At 33.8% G+C, this 20,142-nt stretch overlaps 1 protein-coding gene across 1 annotated transcript; it reads left to right on the top strand.

Annotated features, from left to right (window-relative positions):
* The first annotated feature begins 280 nt into the window (after positions 1-280).
* LOC115977628 (disease resistance protein At4g27190-like) lies at positions 281-11,123 on the top strand. Its single transcript, XM_031099608.1, has 2 exons — positions 281-395; positions 8,970-11,123. The coding sequence occupies exons 1-2, from the start codon at positions 347-349 to the stop codon at positions 10,877-10,879; spliced, it is 1,959 nt and encodes a 652-aa protein (XP_030955468.1). The 5' UTR covers positions 281-346; the 3' UTR covers positions 10,880-11,123.
* The last annotated feature ends 9,019 nt before the right edge of the window (positions 11,124-20,142 follow it).

Here is a 20,142-nt window from a genome sequence, read left to right as displayed (position 1 = left end):
ATACTATTAGTCTATTACATATTTTTTCATGGTTAGTTACTCAAAAGCTTTCATTCTTTCTAGAAATTATTGGCGTCATATATGCTCAGATTGTTTGAGTGACATTCTTAGCATTTATCTCTTGAATTATTACATATCAATGTTTAGTATGATGTACCTCTAGAACACTTCCTGTGTACTTGTTTCATTCCTAGTTTCGAATAAAGTTATTGAGAAATGCTATGTTTACAACATTACTTTAAAAAAATTTATTACATTCCCATTTTACCTTTTACAGGGTGGCTTTATTCTTTGTCGCTTGTTTAATAAAGACTTGCCCCCAACATCACATAGGATTGGCTCCTTCATGTCTGAAGAAACAAGTTTAGATAAGCGAGTTTGGGGTAGATCCGGAGGTATGAATATAACCAATGGTTGATTGATAAGTTAGACTACTTTTTTTACCTTTTTTTTTTTTTTTTTTTTTTGGAGAAAAGATAAGTTAGACAACATTTGCCAAAATCTAGAAAACATTTTGCAAGAAAAGTTCTCTTCGAGTGACACTTTTACCATCTTACGCTCTGTCATACATATCTTAAATCACATTAATATACTCAAGTCTGTTTAGGAACAACTTATTTAGCTGAAATTGAAAATTTTTTGTTGAAAGTATTTTAGATAAAGCTAAAAAGTGGCTGAAATAGTACAGTGGGACCCATGAATAGTACCAAAAAGTGCAATGAGACCCATGAATAGTAGCAAGAATAAGCTGGATAGTAAAAAAAGCTAGCTTTTTAAGCCAATGCCAAACGCAACCTTAGGAGGTAAACTTTTTTTCCCCCAAAACCCCACGTTACCTTTTTAGTTATCGTATAATATCTTCTCTCTCTCTCTCTCTCTCTTTTTTTTTTTTTTTTTTTTTTTTTTTCATTTTAACAATTAATATATAGTTTTAACCTTTTATAAGTTAGTAATCAACTCAATAATGCTACTTGCTACTGTTTAACAGTTATTCCATTTAGGAACAAAGCCTTCTCTCCTTGGGGCCACGTCCAACAAAGAAGCCAACATTGGTTATATAACTTGCCTCTTTGCATGTGCTCTTGCTCTTGTTTGTGTTCAAAGGTCTTATTTTATTTATTTATTTCTTTCAATCTATTTATAACAGCTCTTATTCAATACATTTGTAATTATAGATAGTTTAATTTTAAAAGATGACAGCCTCCTCACCATACCAAAATTTTCTCCCTCTTTTTTCCTGTCATTTTCATAGATGTTCTTCTTTTTACTTTGAAAAGTTTAACCTTGTCTTATTCTGTATTTAGATCCTGTCATTTTATCTTTTACTGTTCTTAACTAGACAATGCTGAAACTTTGATCTTCTTTCTCCTTCAAGCGGTTGAAAATTTGTATCGGGAATTCAGTTCTACTGGAGTTGCTCTGAACGTATAAGGATCCTCTCGGTTTCTTGCCTTGAGTTTTGTGGATGGGGAAATGCCGAGCAGAGAGTTTAGATCCTTATCAAGGCATTCCACCTATTCTACTTCTTTTTGGCAAATAAAAATTGAGAAAACCAGTCCTACTCTCATTATAAGAATTAATTAGCAACTTCTGAAACTTTGATCTCCTTTCTCCTTCTCTCGGTATAAGTGTATGTGAGAATTTAGTTCTACTGGGGTTGCTATGAACATATAATTATCCCTCATATTTCTTTCCTTGAGTTTTGTGGATGGAAAAATGTTGAGCCAATAGTTTAGATCCTGATAAAGGCATTCTCACCTATTCAACCTCTTTTGTTAGGACATATGTGTTTCATTTGTTAAGGACATATGTCATTCTTTTATGAAATTGACTAATCCTTTGACAAAACGCACTTTACTTGTAATTGGGTAGATTTAGGTGTTTTTAATACTTCAAGAAACAAAGTTTCAAGATCAAGTGTTAAAGTCATTCAAGTCTATCCAAGAAATAAGCTAAATAGTGCAAATTCATTAAAGCTCGACAGCTGGCTCGACAGCTGCATCTATCGAGCTTAAGAAAGCTGTTTCAGCCCATGTGCTCGACACCTGCTCGATAGCTCCTATCTGTTGAGGTTTAAGAATTCCAGAATTCTGATATGATTTTCTTGGAATCCTTGAATGTCTTTGGGCTTTCTTTTCTCCTAACCCTAGACATATAAAAGGATTGTTTTAAGGGCTATCAAAGTGTTCACAAGTTGCACAATGTAAACAAATTACCGTGTCAAATTTATTTTCCGCTGCACTTAGTTTAATTGGTGATTTGTTTGTGCTACCACGTGCTTTGCATGTTAATTTGATTAATTAATAACTTGGCTAATTAATCAATTAATTTAATCACAAGGGATCAGTACATTTTTGGCCTATCATCTTTTATTTTTCATTTTAGCTCTCTTTGGGTTTTTTTTTCACTAAATGGTTGTTGATGGAAATATCTTTTTTTTTTCCTTGCATTGCATTGGATCAATTGAACAAGTATTTTGTTCCCATTTATTTATTATTATTTTTTATAAATTTAAATTTTTGGATACATTCCATATAAGCTATTTTTCAGTTTTATCTTGGATTAGTCTTACCCTGACCATTGAGAAGCATTTTTTCAATCCTATGTAGGTGTGTGAGTTGTGTTACCTATCTAAATAAAAAGAAAATTTCTGGATGTAGGGAAGAGCTGTGTATAATATGACATTTAAGGTAGTTTATGTAACTATTTAGTGGTTTAGATTTGTTCTGCATTTGATAAATGATAAAATGTAAAATATTAGCGTTTACTGGAACCACTTAAGAACATTAACATCCTATTTAAATGTTTGCAGCTAGTGAGTGGGGTTTTGAAGCTTTTGTTGAAAGTTATTTGCATTACCGTGAATGTTATTTGTACTCTTAAAAAATTTTCATCATGCAAAGGCTTGGTGCATACCCACACTATTGCAACCATCAATCATGACAAGAATTGAAGTCATGCCATTTCCATAGCTTTTGTGCTTTCATTGTCATCATCACTATTGTTAACAACCTACTTAGAACCACTTTATAGCCATTGCCAATTTTCTACCACCATCGTCACTTTATCTTCTCGTTGGACCATCATTACTAGCCCCTTACCATCACTTGAACTATCAATCCACTGCCATTGCTATGGTTTCCACCAACACAAGATTACTAGCTCCATCCCCATTGCCACAACTCTTGTCTTGCAATTCAGAACAACTCAAATATATTCGTCTTTTGTCAAAACATAGAAGTAAATAAACTCAACCAAAAGATTTTTTTTTTTTTTTTTTTTTGCTGAATGGCAAAAGATTTATTTAGAACAATATATTTTCACTCCCTTCATATTATCTCCGTTCTCTTTAAACTCTGAATCGAGCTCATTTCCTTATCAAAATTCACCATGAAAGATATGTTAGTTTGAGTTGTTATGTGTTAGTTTTGTTTAAACGTGTCAAATGTTATTGTTGACCTGCAGTAACATGTCAATGTTAGCAATAAGTTTGAGTGCTTAGGAAATTAAATTGCCGAGTCTTTATTGTTATGGGTTCCTAGTTCCTTGGTAGTTGATGTAATGGGTCCTATTTTTTCTGCTTGATTTTTTGAGCATAGCTGTATAAATAAAGGGGAACTATGTGAATAAAGGGCAGAAAAAACACTGAAATTCTAACTCTTTTATTGGAGGTCGGATTCCCTCAAAGTAATAACCCAATTATCTTGTTTTGGCTATGTTCCACTCCAATGGCCACAATAAGGAAGGAAAACCCCTTTTACATACCAAAGTGGTATTAGAGCTTGGGAATGGGGCAGAAGGTGCAGTCGTTGGAGCAGAATGTAAGTTCTTCTCTCTCAAATCAGAATTAGATCCTTGAAAGAATCATTGAGCTATTTACAAGCTCAGTCCTTTCTCATCACATCACAAAGGAGAGAGTTCGCAACCTCCCACAAGGGTCAATAATGGAAGATTCAGGGGAAATGGAAGGTCACAGCTTAGTGGTACTCATCGATCCTATGTTGGTTTGGAATAATGGTTTGTTGGAGTTGGTTTAGATAAGTTCTAGGAAAATATATTTTTGGTTAAGTTGCTAATGCAGAGCAATAATTGGAAATGCAGACAATTCACTATGAGAAAATTATTCAGTTTTGCTTACATAGGTGAAGCTACAAACCACATCTTTATAGGCTCCTTTAGACAATTCTAGAGCCATTCTAGAACTAATCAAACACTTAAATTGTGTCTACACATAAAACAAGTTCAATGGAAATAGAAAGATACATGAAGATTCAAGAAAGTTCATGAAGGTGCATTAATTTCTAACACTCCCCTTAATGCACTTCTTAATTGCTCCAATAAGTTTGCTAAGATTGCAGAACTTTCTTTTGGAAGAGTCTTGATAAAAATATCAGCTAGCTGTTCTTCACTTCTGCAATGCTCGAGTTGAATCTCACATTTCTCAATTTATTCTCTTATGGAAATGTGCTTTGTTTGGTCATTAATAATTGGATTCTTCTCAATAGCAATTGATGATTGTAATTGCAGAACAACATTGTAGTGCCTTCTTGCTTTTCTCCGATGTCTTTAAGAATTCTCCTTAGCCACACTCCTTGTGAAGTTGCTTTAGCTGCTGCCACATACTCTGCTTCTGCAGAAGATTGTGCCACAATATTTTCCTTTTCAAAGTCCATGAACATATATGCCAGTACCAAGAGAGATAAAGTAGGCACTTGTGCATTTCATATCATCTAGACATCCAGCACAATCATGCCAGTATAACCAATTAGACTTGAACTTTCTCCAGCTTTGTAGAAAATCCCATAATCATGAGTTCCTTGCAAGTATCTCAAAACTCTTTTTCCAACAACAAAGTGATGCTATCTTGGCTCTTGCATAAAGAGCGAAACTAGACTTGCAGCAAACATTCTGTCAGGTCTAGTAGCTGTTAGATACAATAGACTACCAACCAGACTTCTATATATTCTAGCGTCTGCCTTTTTAGCACCATCTTCTTTCTTCAGCTTTTCATTTGCAATCAGGGGGTGGGAACAAATTTGCAACCAAGCATCTTGAATTTGTCGAAAATGTTTTCAGCAGTTTTCTTTTGAGAAATGAAGATCCTATATTTTGTTTGAGGTATTTCAATTCCCAAAAACCAATGTAGTAGCCCCAAATCACTCATCTAGTAAGTTTTCTTCTTGTCTTTCTTGAAATCTTGGAGCATCTTCTCATCATTACTGGTGAAGATTAAGTCATCAATATAAACAGAAACAATGAGAATACGGATTGCCTTCTTCATGACGTAAAGTGTAGGCTCACTTTTGCTTATTTCAAACTCTTTTGAGGTGAACTATTAATTATTTTCACTGTAACATGCTTGAGGGGCTTGCTTTTATCCTCCTTGTCTTCTTCCCCTTTCATCAAAAATCCTTGGGTTTGCTCAACATATAATTATCTTCATTCAAGACTACAATAATTTCTGTTATCTCTTCTCTTTGATTTTGTTTGTTTTCATTTTAAGTGCAGTGGGTTTACTATAGTAAACACTGTACTTTTCTAGTCAATAAAAATTTCGATTCTCTATCAATAAAAAATTATTGTTTTTATAGTTTTGAGTCTTGAAACAGGAGCAAAGGTTTCAAAGAAATCAGTTCCTGGCTTTTGAGTAAATTCTTGCCACAAGCCTTGCTTTATGTTTTTGAATACTCCCATTTGAATTGAGCTTGGTCTTGTAAATCCATTTTACTCCAATGACATCATGTTCTTTTGGACGATCATCAAGCTCCCATTTTTTATTTTCACTATCATGCCAAGCTCCTCTTTCATTGCCTTCATCTACATTTCTTGTTTGTCAGCTTCTTCAAAACTTTCTGGTTCCATTACAGAATAATTACATGACTCATATATTTCACTCAATCTTTGCATCCTTCTTGAAGGAGTTTCTGGCGAAGATACTTCTTCTCTGGAATTTGAACTCTTCTCTGGAATTTGAACTTGATGGAGTCATCGGTGACTGTGGAGAAGCTTCTTCATATTGTACTGCTGGAATACTTTCTTGCACTTCAATCACAAAGGCATTTTCCGGCACTTTCTTCTCTTTCAATCCCCAGAAGCCTTCCCATAAAATATATATTAAAAAAAAAAATCTTGGCTAATGATTATTTTTTTACTTTCAAAATTATAAAGTCTATATCATTTTGTCATTGAACTGTACCCAACAAGTATGCATTTTTCACTTTTATTATAAAATTTAGTTCTTTTTTTCTTGAGGTATATGAGAATAACAAATATTTCCAAAAATTCTGAAATGCCTTACAGGTGGCTTGATTCCACTCCATTTTCAATTGGAGTTTTGTTCTTCACTTCCTTTGTTGAACATCTATTGAGAATGTACACGGCTGAGTGAAAAATTCTTTGGCAAGGCTTTCTCATTGAGAATCAATGTTGCCATTTCCACAGTAGTCCTGTTTTTTCATTCAGCGACTTCATTCTATTGTGGACTGTATCCAGCAGTTAGCTGCTTCCAAATTCCTTCATCTTTGCAAAATTCTTCAAACTGTTGAGTGTGCTTGCCTATCATCATGAATAATCTTGATACTGCTGCTACTTTGCTCTTCTACGAACGCTTTAAATTTCTTGAACACTAGAAAGGTTTCTGATTTCTTCTTCAGAAAAAGTACACAGGTCATTCTCGAGTAATCATCTATGAAGGTCAGAAAATATCCGTGCTGGCTGAGAGGAGTTCTCGTTTTTCCACGTGTTGGTATGAATGAGTTCTAATGGCTCCTTTGCTCTCCAATAGCTTTGTTTAATGAATGGCCATTGATGTTGCTTTCCTATTATTCATTCTTCACAAGTTGGTTTCTATCTTTGGTAGTCCATCCACTTTTTTTTTTTTTTTTTTTTTTTTTTTTTCCTTTAGTAGCTTCAGCCCATGAAAATTAAGATGACAAAATCTTTTGTGCCAGAACTGAGTATCCATCAAAACTTCAGCTTGACATTAGCAATCACAAGATCTAGTTCCTGTTATCATCATAGATAGTGCAGCCACCATCTTCAGCTGCCTTTTGTTTCAGATCAGGGACAAAAAAATATCACAAACATTTTTTTTTCCTTTCATTGTCTATACAGAAACACTTCCTCTTCCTTTGGCTATTGCAATTTTTCCATTACCCATGTATACCTTAGAGCACTACTAATGGTGGTGCTAAAAAGCTAAATAGTTATTTTTAGCACCACCATGTACAAAAAATGTGATACATCAGTGGTGGTATAGGTAAAATTTTTACCTACTCAGCTACAGTGCATAGCTATTTAATTGAAGTGTCCATATCAATAAATCTTCTTTCATTTCCTGAGATGTGATAACTACAGCCACTATCAAGGTGCCAAATTTTGTCTTCTTCTTTGATGGATGGATGAATGACAAGCAAAAAATAGTTTTCCTTCTTCGGCATCCCTGTTCTCTGCGAAATTTGCTTGGTTATTAGCCTTGAACCTGCAAAATTTCTCAATATGGCCAAACTTTTTGTAGTGATGACATTGGGGCTTTCCACTGAACCAACACTTTGAAGTTGCATGATTTGTCTTACAAATTTTACAAGGAGGTTTGGAGTCAGAGGCAGTACTTTTCTCAATTTTGTCATCTTCCTTCTCGCTGGAATCAATTTTCTTTTATCTTCTTTGATTGTCATCTTTTGCTCCTCTCTTGAATTGCCCTTCTTGAATGATCTCTGCGATTGGTCAGCATGCCTGAATCTTCCTTGCTCATGAGACTCAATAGGGCCCATCAATTGTTCAACAGTATAGTAGCAAGATCCTTGGATTCTTCAATTGCAAGCTTAATTTTCTGGCCAGCTTATTAAGATTTTCTCAACAATTTTCTGATCTGAAATTTCTTCTCCATAGTTTTCATATGATTAACAATCTCAATGACTCTAGAAAAATAATCTTTTATGGATTCAGATTCCTTCATCTTCAGATTTTCAAATTCTCCAAGGATTGAAATTTTACCGTTATTGCCTTGCTATTACCTTGAAACTCTCGCAGCAGACTTTCCCTCCCAAGCTTGCTTTGCTGTTGTGGCTCTAATAATTCTTGGAAAAACAGTGGAAGAGACTCCATTTTGCAGCTTTGAGAGAGCTTTGGCATACATCATTCTATTCACTTCAAGTTTCTCCTTTTCTGCCTCTGAAAGTTGATTCTCATCAGCAGGTTTGTTGAAACCTTTGTCAACAATGTTCCACAGCCCTTCTGACAAGAGCAATGTCTCCATATTAACCTTCGAAAATTTGTAAATTTCTCCTTCAAAGATTGGAATAACAGAGAGTGAAACACTGGAACTTTGTCCAGTAAAAGATGTCATCTTCTAGTTTGAATTGTCCTTCTATGACTGCTGAAATTGCCCAAATAAGATTGTCGAACGTGGCTCTGATACTGCTTGTTGTTTTGGAATAAATGTTATGTTGGAGTTGGTTTTGATAAGTTTTAGGAAAATATATTTTTGGTTGAGTTGTTATTGCAGAGCTCAATAATTGGAAATGCAGATAATTCACTGTGAATCCTTTTTCTATTTAGCTGCTTCTGAGATCATAATTTTATGTTGGTTAGTCTTTGACCTTAGTTGTCCAATTTATGAGGTTGGAATTGCCTGTGTGAAAGATGAAATGCTAAGCATTATGCAGGTTGAGGAAATTTAGTTAGCACCTTAGTGATGAAAAAAATTGGCTTAAACTGAAATTTATCTGTTGGTGGTATTTTCCACTGCGTGGATTTTATTTTCTTTTAAAATAAATTTTTATGTGTTTTTTGGCGATTGTTTTGTTCTCTTGGAGGAGGATAATTACTTTATTTGACTTATATTTATCAAATTCCATTATTTTTATTTTATAAATTGAAAATAATCAATTTAGGTTTACTTGGTGAACTTCACATTTACTTACTATAAATCTTTGTGAATCTTAATTAATTTTTTATTGCAAAATCAGTGACAGAGCTGGATTTGACTGGCCCACCTGAAAGCTTTTTTGAGGAAGAAGAAAATGAAAAACAAATACTGTTACCGCCTCTAGGAATGGTGTTTGACACTGAAGCATTTGAGACGGCATCTAACTCAAGTAAACAAACAATATCTGAGATTGAATTTATTGAGGTTGAAGCTTCACAAAGATGGCCAGAGGGTTTACAGGTTGAGGAAATGGAACAAGAAGCAGTAAGTACTTTGAAAACTCAAGGAGTGTTTGATGTTGAAGCAGTTAAGATGGCTGAATCTAGTGGACAAATGAAATTTCAGATTGCAGACAAAGAGATGGAGCCTGAAGCAGATCGACCTCAGGAAGCTCAACAATTTCTGATGCAGGTTGGTTTAAGATTAACTGAGCCACCAAAGGATGAGGATTGGGAAAATGCCAATGAGATTTACTTGATGGACAATGAGTTGTCTGTTTTACCAGAGAATCCAAAGTGTCCCAAGTTGTCTGCACTGTTCCTTCAAAGAAACTACAAATTGCGATTGATTCCTCCCGCATTTTTTAATTACATGCCTGCTCTTCAAATCCTGAACTTATCCGGGACTAATATCAAGTCTTTACCCAATTCCATTATCAGATTGGTCAGCCTAAAAAGACTCTTTCTAAATGATTGTCATTGTTTCATGGTGTTGTCACCCAAAATTGGAGAACTCAAGCAGCTTGAGGTTCTTAGTCTTGAAGGGACAGAGATTATGGATTTACCTCCGGATATTAAGAAGCTAACTAATCTGACATGTTTGGAAGTTTCATTTTGTGAATGTCAGAGTAATTGTAAGCAAGCCATGCAATTAAATGCAGTGGTGCCTTGTGGGGTAATTTCTGTACTGTCTCAGTTAGAGGAGTTGGATATTAATGTTGATCCAGATGATGAGCGGTGGGATGCGTGTGTGGAAGATATTGTTAATGAAGTATGCACCTTAAAGAGGTTGTACTCTCTTAAATTCTATTTCCAAAGGGTGGAACTTTTAAGTCACATTCAGTGGAATATCCCATCGCTGTTATATTTCAGATTTACTGTTGGCCGTCATGTCAAGCGCATTATGTCTGGAGTCCCCCGTGATGTTGAGTTTGAATTGGAACGATGGGATAGATGCTTGAAATACATAAATGGTGTGGATGTTCCTAGAGATATAAAGAAGGTACTCCAACATGCCACAGCATTTTTCTTGGATAGGCATGCAACTGTTAAGAAGCTATCCAATTTTGGGATTCAAAATATGGTGAAACTAAAATGCTTAGTTATGGGGGAATGTAGTGAGGTTCAAGTGATTATAGATGAAGCAGATGGTTATGAAGAAGATGATAGCGATGAAATAGTATCTGAATCATATGATACTGAAAAAATTGTTCTTGGTTCACTTGAATACATGTATGTATATTATATGGAGAGTTTAAGGAGCATGTGGGAGGGGCCACTACAGCCGGAGTCTTTAGTTTGTCTCAAGTCCTTGACATTGTGCACGTGTCCCCAATTAACCACTATTTTCACACCAGGGTTGCTTGCTAACCTGTGCAACTTAGAAGAGCTTAAAGTTGATGACTGCCCCTCCATCAAAAGCATAGTAAGCCATGATATAACTGCTGAGCATAAAATCTCTTATTTTCTCCCAGAATTGAAGAAGATTTCACTTCATTACATGCCTGAATTAGTTAGCATCTCTAAAGGTTTACACATTGCTCCAAAATTGGAATGGTTGAGTTTTTATGCTTGCCCAAAGCTTAAGAACCCTTTAGTTGGGGAAGTATCTAGTCAATGTTTGAAGAAGATCAAGGGTGAGACAAGTTGGTGGGAAGCGCTGGAGTGGAGCAATGGTCGTCCAGGTTATTTGGATGAAATTTTTGTTCCAATTGACATATGGGATTGCTGAGCACCTGAAATGTTCCCTAATAAAAAATTAGTCTGTGCATTGCCTTAGGCAAATTCAATGTTTCAATGTCAATGATAATGTGTGAAAACTGAGGCATCCTTAGACCAATTTCTGTTGGCTATTCTTATACCCTTGTAGATGCTATGGCGATGAGACCTTACTTTCATTTAATATAGCCCTTTAGCCTGATGTATCTTTCTCATGCTGCTGTTGGGGCTTTTTTCCAACACACATTTGTAAAAAAGAAAAAAAGAAAAAAAAAGAGTAATGTGTTTTTAGATTTCTGATACTCCCAAACACAAAATGCTTATGAAATCCGAGCTCATGAACATGGGGAAAAGTCCATTCTGCAATCCTACAAAGTTGGATCCGTAAAGCTCTAGATTAATGTAGTCCATTACCGTTGGTTGTCTGTCTGTAATTGTGAGCCCTTCTTTTTTTATTGGAACCAGAATTCTATCATGGTTACATGGTCAAAACTGTTGTATGTACTAAAGTAATGACCTAACATGAGTAATCTTTTCCGATCAACTGATTTAATGGATTATAAACGATTCTGTTGTTTTGTTTCACAAATATTAGTTTCTTGGATATTACCGGCCTTTTACCAAAAATTATCTTTGAATTCTATTGTCACATTTCTTTAGCTACGCTGAAAGTCTATGCTGAGCTCAGAGCATTCCCATCAACCTAGCTAAAGTTGTTGGGTTTTGTGGAGTTTAGTTGTATTTGATCCGAATGATAACTCGATTCAAAATGATGTTACATGATTTTTTAATGGGAGATTTTCTGAGGCTTAATCCATGGAGCAGAGGCTAGGGTTGATAGCCTATTGTTAATCCTGTGCGCAGGATATAGAAATCGTTGTTTTGGTGATTAGGGTTTCTTGATGTAGTTTTGAGAGAGAGAAAATCTGTAATGCCGCACTTTGTACTTTTTCCTAATAATAGTGAAATCCTTGCAACTATGTGGACATAGACAAATTGCCGAACTACGTAAATACTGTCTTGTGTGTGTGATTATTTTTCTTTGGCGTGTGTTTTCTCTATTTTTTTTGTCATAGGTTTGAGAATTTTGTGTTAATTTCCTACAAAAGTAACATTTAATTAAAAAAAATTGCTAAACTCACCCAAAATTTCAATACATCAATCTCAATATTTTGTCTCAAAAACTTAATAAACAATGTCCTCAATACATCTATGTGGAGCACTATTTACTCAATACACCAAATAAAAATCTTAATTCACTTTGAGAATGATGGGTTAAAAAAATATATATATTTGGGGAAAAAGAAATAATATTAAAATAGAATAGTGATAGAGTACTGAGGTTGATGTAATTGTTTGTAAATAATAGATTAGCTAAACTAATAAAAGTGAGCTTTTTAGACTAAATTTGGCTGTAAATAGTAAATTAGCTAAACTAATAAAAGTGAGTTTTTTTATACTAGATTTGGCTAAAAACCTACAGAGGTTGATGTGAATACTGAGAGAGAGAGAGAGAGAGAGAGAGAGACATTTTTGCTATGATTCTCAACTTTTTATGGTTGATTTCATTTAATCATGTTGCTTCTTAACAAATTAGTAGTCCCAATTTAATTATTGACTTTTTTAGCACGTTTAATTGTTTAAATGTTACATTTTTCTTATTTAAAAAAAAAAATTCACCTTCTGCAATCATATGATGCATAAAAATTGCTGCCTTGTGTAATGGAATGTTTATGAGTCATATCATCAGTATAAAAAATACTTTACATAAAATGGCCACCTTAGTAGCTTTTTTATTTTTTAGAAGAACCTCAGTAGCTTAGTGGCCATTTATATGTCATGTTAGTATTTCATTTTTTTTTTTTTTCATTATTTTCTATCTTTCATTTTTCCAATTTTAATTTCGCTTTCCAATTCTTGGTAACCAAACAGACAACAAAATTAGAGGAAAAAACCACTCGCAGAAATTGTCACCCATCCATCTAGTTGTAGGTATGGGCACCAAGTTCTTCCTCTTTAACCAACAAGGTTGTTGTGACCGCACTTGCGAAAATCTCTCTCTCTCTATCTCAGAATTCACATCAGCTTAAATAGGTTTTTAGGTGAATTTTGTTTAAAAAACTCACTTTTTTTTAGTTGAGCTAATCTATTATTTATAGATAATTATATCAATCTCAATACTCTATCTCTATTATGTTTTAATATTATTTCTTTTTCTTTAAATATATATATATATATATAAATAAATACGTATATATATATATATATATATATATATATTTTAACACATCCTTCCCAATGTGTGAATAAAATATGATTTTTTTTTGATGTATTGAGTGAATAGTGCTCAATAGATGTACTAAGGACATTGTTTATTGTTAATTTTTTTAGACAAAACAAGTCAGCGGCATTTTTTATGGAACTCGAATTTTTGAAACTCGAGTTACATGTAAAACTCGAGTTTCACAACTTGAGTTTTAAAAGGTGGTAAATCACTAACTATTTCTTAAACAGTGGTAAAACACTAAGGGTACATTTGGTACACTGAATGTGGATTACAACAGGAATAGTAATCTTTATTACCAAGAATAAAAGTTGTTCTAATGGAATAATTAAATCTATTCATTAGTTTGGTTGTGAGTTGTAACATTAGAATAAAACTTATGATCTATTTTAGGAAATATCTCATTCATACAAATATATTTCCTTGAAAATAATATATTTTAAATTTTAGAGAGATGAGTTATTTTTTGATGATTTTTTATTTCCATAATTGTTAGGTGGATATGGAAAGTTTATTTATTTGGAAATATATTAATGTTAGAAATTATTACATTTACTAAGGAATAGCTATTACAACTCTTTTAGAGAGGAATAATTATTCTTCATTTTAAAGAATAACTATTCATAAGGAATGACTATTCCCCATAATAAAAACATAATCAAACTATTGAATAGTTAAACCATATAAATAACTATTATATTACAGTGCCTATTACAGTCAACTAAACGTGCCCTAATAATTTCGACTAGAGATAGTATTTACCATTTTTGCCCTTTGATCAATACCAAGGATTTTGAAAATTCTTGGAATTTTGGAGACTCTTGTTTATCATATGGATTTTGAAGGCATTGTGAAGACTCTAGTCAATCCATTACCAGAATGATATGAAGCAGCCAAAAAATGTGAGTGCCCCGGCCTGTGCAAGCTGCAATCAAAATAAAACTCGTTAGCTAGGCTGTTTTCAATAAAGGGCATGTTACCGCTTTACTAATAACATGAAAAGGCTTTTCTAGCTTCCTCTTGTATCTATTGATATCTATTGAATTTGAAGGAATTGTGGAGATTTTGGTCAATCCCACTGCGTCTGTTGATTTTGAAGGGATTGTAGAGACTCTAGTCGATCTAATAGTATCTATTTATCAGTGCCAGAGTTGTGAATTACGTTTTTAAGAGTAAATTTACGAACTTCAGAGGATCCTTATTCCATGAAGTCTCACCTTATTAAGCAAATACAGAGAAATATTAACATAATTTAACTCCAACATAAATTTCTTAAAATCTTTACATTTCAATGTTAAATAAGTGGTTTAATTTTTGGTCTTGATCATTCAATGAGACAAACATTCTTGGTAAACCCCATGTATTATTTGAGACAAATAAATTTATAGGTCTTGACCATTTATTTTATTGTTGATAAGATGATCTTCGTAAATTCTTAAATGGAACTCAAGATTGATCATATATATGTTAAAGCAATATGACCCCAGTTTAATAATATGGGGGAGAGACCTTCGGCCCACTTAAATCAAGCCTAGCTAGCACCAACTGTTTCAATTTTCAAACAAAACACTCATGGCTCTACGCTAGGCAACCTGAGGAGAGTTGGAGGAGTTAGCATTATTAGGAACCACAATGGTGACTGGGTCAGTGGTTTTGCCCAATCAATTGGTATTCCCACTAGCGTGGTTGCAGAACTATGGGTGCTTAGAGATGGCCTAAATCTTTGCATTCAACTTCACCTCTCCTCAGTTGAAATTGAAATGGATGCTTCCTTGATTGTTAATTAGATAAATAGAGGAACCAACACCTCTAGATCCTTATCTCCTATGGTTGATGATTGCAGGGCCCTTCTGAATAGGAATGTAGGATCCCCCCAGTACCAAGTAAATCATTACAGCTACAGGGAAGCAAATGGTGTGGTTGATGCTCTAGGAAGGAGTGTCACTAATCTTGGAGAAGATTTTGTTATTTTTGATGCCTCTCTGTTAATATTTCGTTGTTACTTAAACAAGATGCTTTAGGTTATTTATATTTATGACGTTGAATTTGTTGTTTTTCCTCTTTATCCATGCCATATAACATTACCCCAAAAAAAAAAAAAACAATTTAAAAAAAAAAAATTCTTTGTGTTGTATGATAAATAAAATGCTATACCCATAACATTTTCACAACAAATTTTCAGTGGAATATTGTTATTAACTGTTACTAGTTGACAAAAAGTAATTTAAGAGGTAAATTCAAATTAGACCGAGAATACGTATAAAAATTAATGACTAGATGGGGAAGTTCCTCATAGTATTAATAGAGTAACTGAGTGAGCAGTGGTACAATTCTTGAAACCAACCTTGGAGCAGCTCAACTGGTTAAGAAAATATCCAACAAAGACATCTAGATCTGAGAGAAGAAAAGCAATAGAGAGGACATTACCTTTTTACCTACAAAAAATAATCTTCCACATCAATAGGTGTGTAACGGTTTTGTCAATATTTTTGTCTACATCCCTTCTCTTTTCTCCCTATTTGGGGAAATCAGTGTTTGGTAAGTCCGAATGGAAAAGAACCACCCATTTTCGATTTTCGTCTTGTAAACAAAAAAGTGAAAGTTTCTACTTGAGCTTTCCATCTCATTGTTGTCCCCAATGATGACAGTTCGGGCTTGGCACTTGATAGAGCAGCAACAACAGTAGTGACCACAAAATCTGACGGGGGAAATCAAAACTTCTAAAATTTTACCATGAAATTTAAATAAATAATCAATTTCAAACATTTTAACAAAACAGGTGAGAATTTTGAATGGAAAATAATCCTAAGAGCATTCTTATCAAAGGTGCTAAAAATGCTAAATGCTATTTTTTAGCATTTTTAGCACCTCAAATGATAAAAACACCTCTACATTAAATATGCTAAATCTTAAAATTTTTAAGATTCAGCTATAGTACAATCTCATATTTGAGACCGCTGGATTGTAAAAGAAAAATTCTTTTTTATTCACCTCAACGGCTCTCTCTTCTATCTTTCTCTTTCCTCTCTCACTTCTTCTCTCTTCTCTCTCTGTGCTTCGCCGATGATTGTGCTTTGGTGATTGTGGCTTGCTGATGGCTGTGGTCCGATGATTGTGGTCATGGATCGTGGGTCCGATGGTTGTGGTCTGGTGGCGACGATGGAGGTTTTTTTTTTGTTTTGTTTTTTTTTTTTTTTTTGTTTTTTTGTTTTATTTTGTTTTTTTATTTTGTTTTTTTTTTTTTGTTTGTTTTGTTTTTTTTTTTTTTGTTTTTTGTTTTGTTTTGTTTGTTTTATTTGTTTTTTTTTGTTTTGTTTGTTTTTTTTGTTTTTTTTGTTTTTTTTTTTTTTTCTGCGTGGTTCTTCTTGGGTTCGATGGCTGTGGTTCTCTTTTTATTTGGTTCGATGTGATGGGTCTGCTGGTGGGTTTAGATCGGGGTTGCTGGGTGGTGGGTTTTGGCTGCGGTTTGTTCTGTGGGTTTTGGTTGCGGTTTGTGCTGTGGGTTTTTTTTTTTTTTGGTGGTTGGGGGTTGAGGTTGTGGTTGGTGGTGGTGGTTGTGGCTGTGGCTGTCCGCAATGGTGGCAGTGGTGTGTGTCATGGGTTTTAGCTACGGTTTGTGCCATGGGTTTGGCAGTTGGAGGTTGAGGTTGTGGTTGGTGGCGGTGGCAATGGCTGTGGCTGTCCACGGTGGTGGCAGCGGTTTGTGCCGTGGGTTTTTTATTTATTTATTTTATTTATTCTTTTGGTGGTTGGGGGTTGAGGTTGTGGTTGGTGGTGGTGGTTGTGGCTGTGGCTGTCTGCGGTGGTGGCAGCGGGTTTTAGCAGTGGCAGTGGGTTTGTTGGTAGTGAAACAGATGTGAATGAGAATAAAAATTAATAAAAAATTAATATTTTAATGAAGTGGTAAAAAATATAAAATCTTTGATATTAGGTGTATTGTAAAGTGATGTGTTAAAATTGATAAAGTAAGTTTTTGAGATAATAAATGCTAAATTTTTTGAAATCTTTGATGAGGATGCTTTAAGGTTTTCAACCTACAAGTATAAATGCTTGTGGGGTATGGGGAGTAAGGGGCGGGGTTCAAGTCTCCAGAAGGGACCTTCACACACATATACACTTAGATTATGCTAGAGTATAAATTCTATCTTGTATCAAAAAAACTTTTCAAGGAATAAGAAATTGGATTTGGATGAGACGTCAATTGTAGAGAGGACCCATATAGTACCCATCTCTCACGCTTATGGCTTCCTTGCTTGTTGTCAGTGTCATTGTCATGCCGCCTTCTATTGATGTTAGCAATAGTCGTCCTTGGTTTGTTGATTTGTTGTTAAGCCAGATCAACAGTTGTCTAAATGAAATGATACTTTTTTTTAATTGTTGCATAAGAGTATGGAATGCATTCCCGCATTTAACAGAGAAAACTAAGAGAATTGCCTCTCCTTGTACATATAGGCTATAGATGAAAAAGGAGAAAAAAAAAAATTCCAAATTGTCTAACCTATTTTATGGCAAATCATTTGGCCATTCACATGAATACTTATATGAGTAAGTCAATTGGAGTAAGATTAGGGGAAAATTCTGATTAAAAGAAGAAGAAGAAGAAAGAAGAAGAAGGAAGATTACACCTACTTCCCTAAGGTTTAAGGAAATTATAAAGAAAATTAAGGGTATGTTTAGTAACTATTTTTTTATTAGTTTTTTGTCTTCAAGGGCTATTTTTTGTTTCCAATCACAAAAAACTTGCTTGGTAAGCTCAAAACTACAAAAAATAGAAAACAATTTTTGTTTCTAATTTATAAAGAAAAAATAAAACAACCAAAGGGCTCTTTTTAGTTTTGTGTTTTTTTAGGCTTGTGAAAACACGGGAAAAAAAGGTTATTTTACAACTTTAATTAACCAGCTCTCTGGTTCGAATTGTCCAACTAAACTTACTTTGATTTTTTATTTATATATTTTTTTTCTCTTTGCCGCTACTTCACATAATAATTTCAATCTTTGCAGCTACTTTCTACTAAAATTTCCCGCACAAATCCTGCTATATATTTCTTTCTTTTTGCTGTGCCTCTAGTTTATCACAGAGAGGCTAGAGAACGAAACTAGAGACAAGGGTGTTAGGTACTGAAAACCCACTCCCTAATTTCATATTTCTATTTTCTATTAGCAGATTTGCTTAATCTTTTACAGCTTTTGGTGATCCATCAGTCAAAGGTACACATATAAAATAATATTTTAGTATCTAAATAAATAAGACCTACTTTAACTTTGAATAAACTAATGTTACAAGGACAACGAGCTTTACAGAATCCATCTTAGGGGTTGATGTGATATAATAGTATGTTTGGTTTATTTTATAGGTATATAATAGTGTTAGCACATTTGGTTTATTTTATAGGCATATAATACTATCCTAATTTATAGGATTCCAGTTTTATAGGTATATAACAGTGCAATTGCAGTATGAGATTTAACAGGTGCCATATAATTCATCAAAAAAAAAAAAAAAAGGGTGCCGTATGAAACACAAAATATGTGAGATTTAATAGGAGCCGTGAAACACAAAATATTACAGTTTTTTTTTTTTTTTTTTTTTGTGAATTATGTGATATCTTTTTGTATTGTAATGAATTTCTTAACAAGGTGATTTCATATAATACACTATCCTTGTGCAGCAACTATGCAATGGTTTAAGTTTGTTCTCTTTTTCAACAGTTAATACAAATTTTATCTAAAATTTAATGTCAATATCTCCTTTTATTTATGTATTTGTTGATCTGGTGGTTTGGCATGTGTTCTGAGGTTGTTCCTTAGTTGTTTCCATGTTTCATTGTATTATAATAGATGAAAGGAAATAATTCAATTGATGACAATAAACTTTGAACACCACAACTTGAGAAACTATTTATTGACATAATGCTGAAAGAGATCAATAAGGGAAATATGGCAGATAGGCAATTCGAATGAAGTTATGAGAGGTATAAGAGGTATACCATTGATGAAGTTAGTAGCAATACTGCACCTACAAATGACTTCTCCTTAGGCAAGTGCATTAATATCCTTGAGACCATGGAAGTAGTCAATGATGAAATATTTATGAAGGTTGTTGAGAAGTTCAAGCAAGATCCTAATGATAGAGAGATCTTTGTTAACATAAGTCTCGCCAGGAGGATGGTTTGGTTGAGTAGGCTATGGGGGATTATGTCAAAACAATAATTTCCTATTAGATTATGTTTATTTTAATGTCTTTGAACTATGATTTGGTACTATTATATTGTTATTTAACGTTGTTAAATGATGGTTTATAATTATTTTATGGTAATCTATTTTATTTATGTTGATTATGTTTTATTTATGTTAATAAAAAAGCACTACTTGAGAGCAAATTTGCTGTTTAATTGTCCAGGATGAGTGTTCAACCAAATTATAATAGCAGTTCATCCTCTTCAGATGAGGAAGAGGACGATGATATTTTCTTCTTGCTAATGTTTGTTGAGAATAAAAACAACTATATTCCTAAGGAGCCTTAACGTATCTCTATATTGACTAGTGATGCATTTATAAAAGAGATATTGAATGGCAATCCTCGAACGTGTTATGAGTTATTCCGCATGGATAGGCCAACATTTACAAGTTTCTGTAACTATTTGAGAACACATAAGTTCTTAACAAACTCACGCTAGATTACAATGGAGGAGGCAGTTGGTATGTTCTTATTAATAGTGGGACATAATGTGAGGATAAGGCTAATAGCAGATCGTTTTCAACACTCAACTGAGACAGTGGATAGGCAATTTAAGGAAACTGTAAGAGCAATATGCTGCCTGTGAAAATTCATTATACGTTATTCTCAAAACAATGAAGTGCATCCACATATTGCTAACAATACCAACTTCTTTCCATATTTCAAGGTAATCCCAAATTACTGTTCATTTTATTATACAAATATTATTTGCTCGCATATGTTAATACTTGTGTTTATATTTTATCTAGAAATA

Source organism: Quercus lobata, chromosome 2 (genome assembly GCF_001633185.2).
Source record: "Quercus lobata isolate SW786 chromosome 2, ValleyOak3.0 Primary Assembly, whole genome shotgun sequence".
In the NCBI taxonomy this organism is placed as follows: Eukaryota; Viridiplantae; Streptophyta; class Magnoliopsida; order Fagales; family Fagaceae; genus Quercus; species Quercus lobata.
The sequence above is the reverse complement of the archived record's forward strand: the minus strand, read 5'-3'. Positions and strand labels throughout refer to the sequence as shown.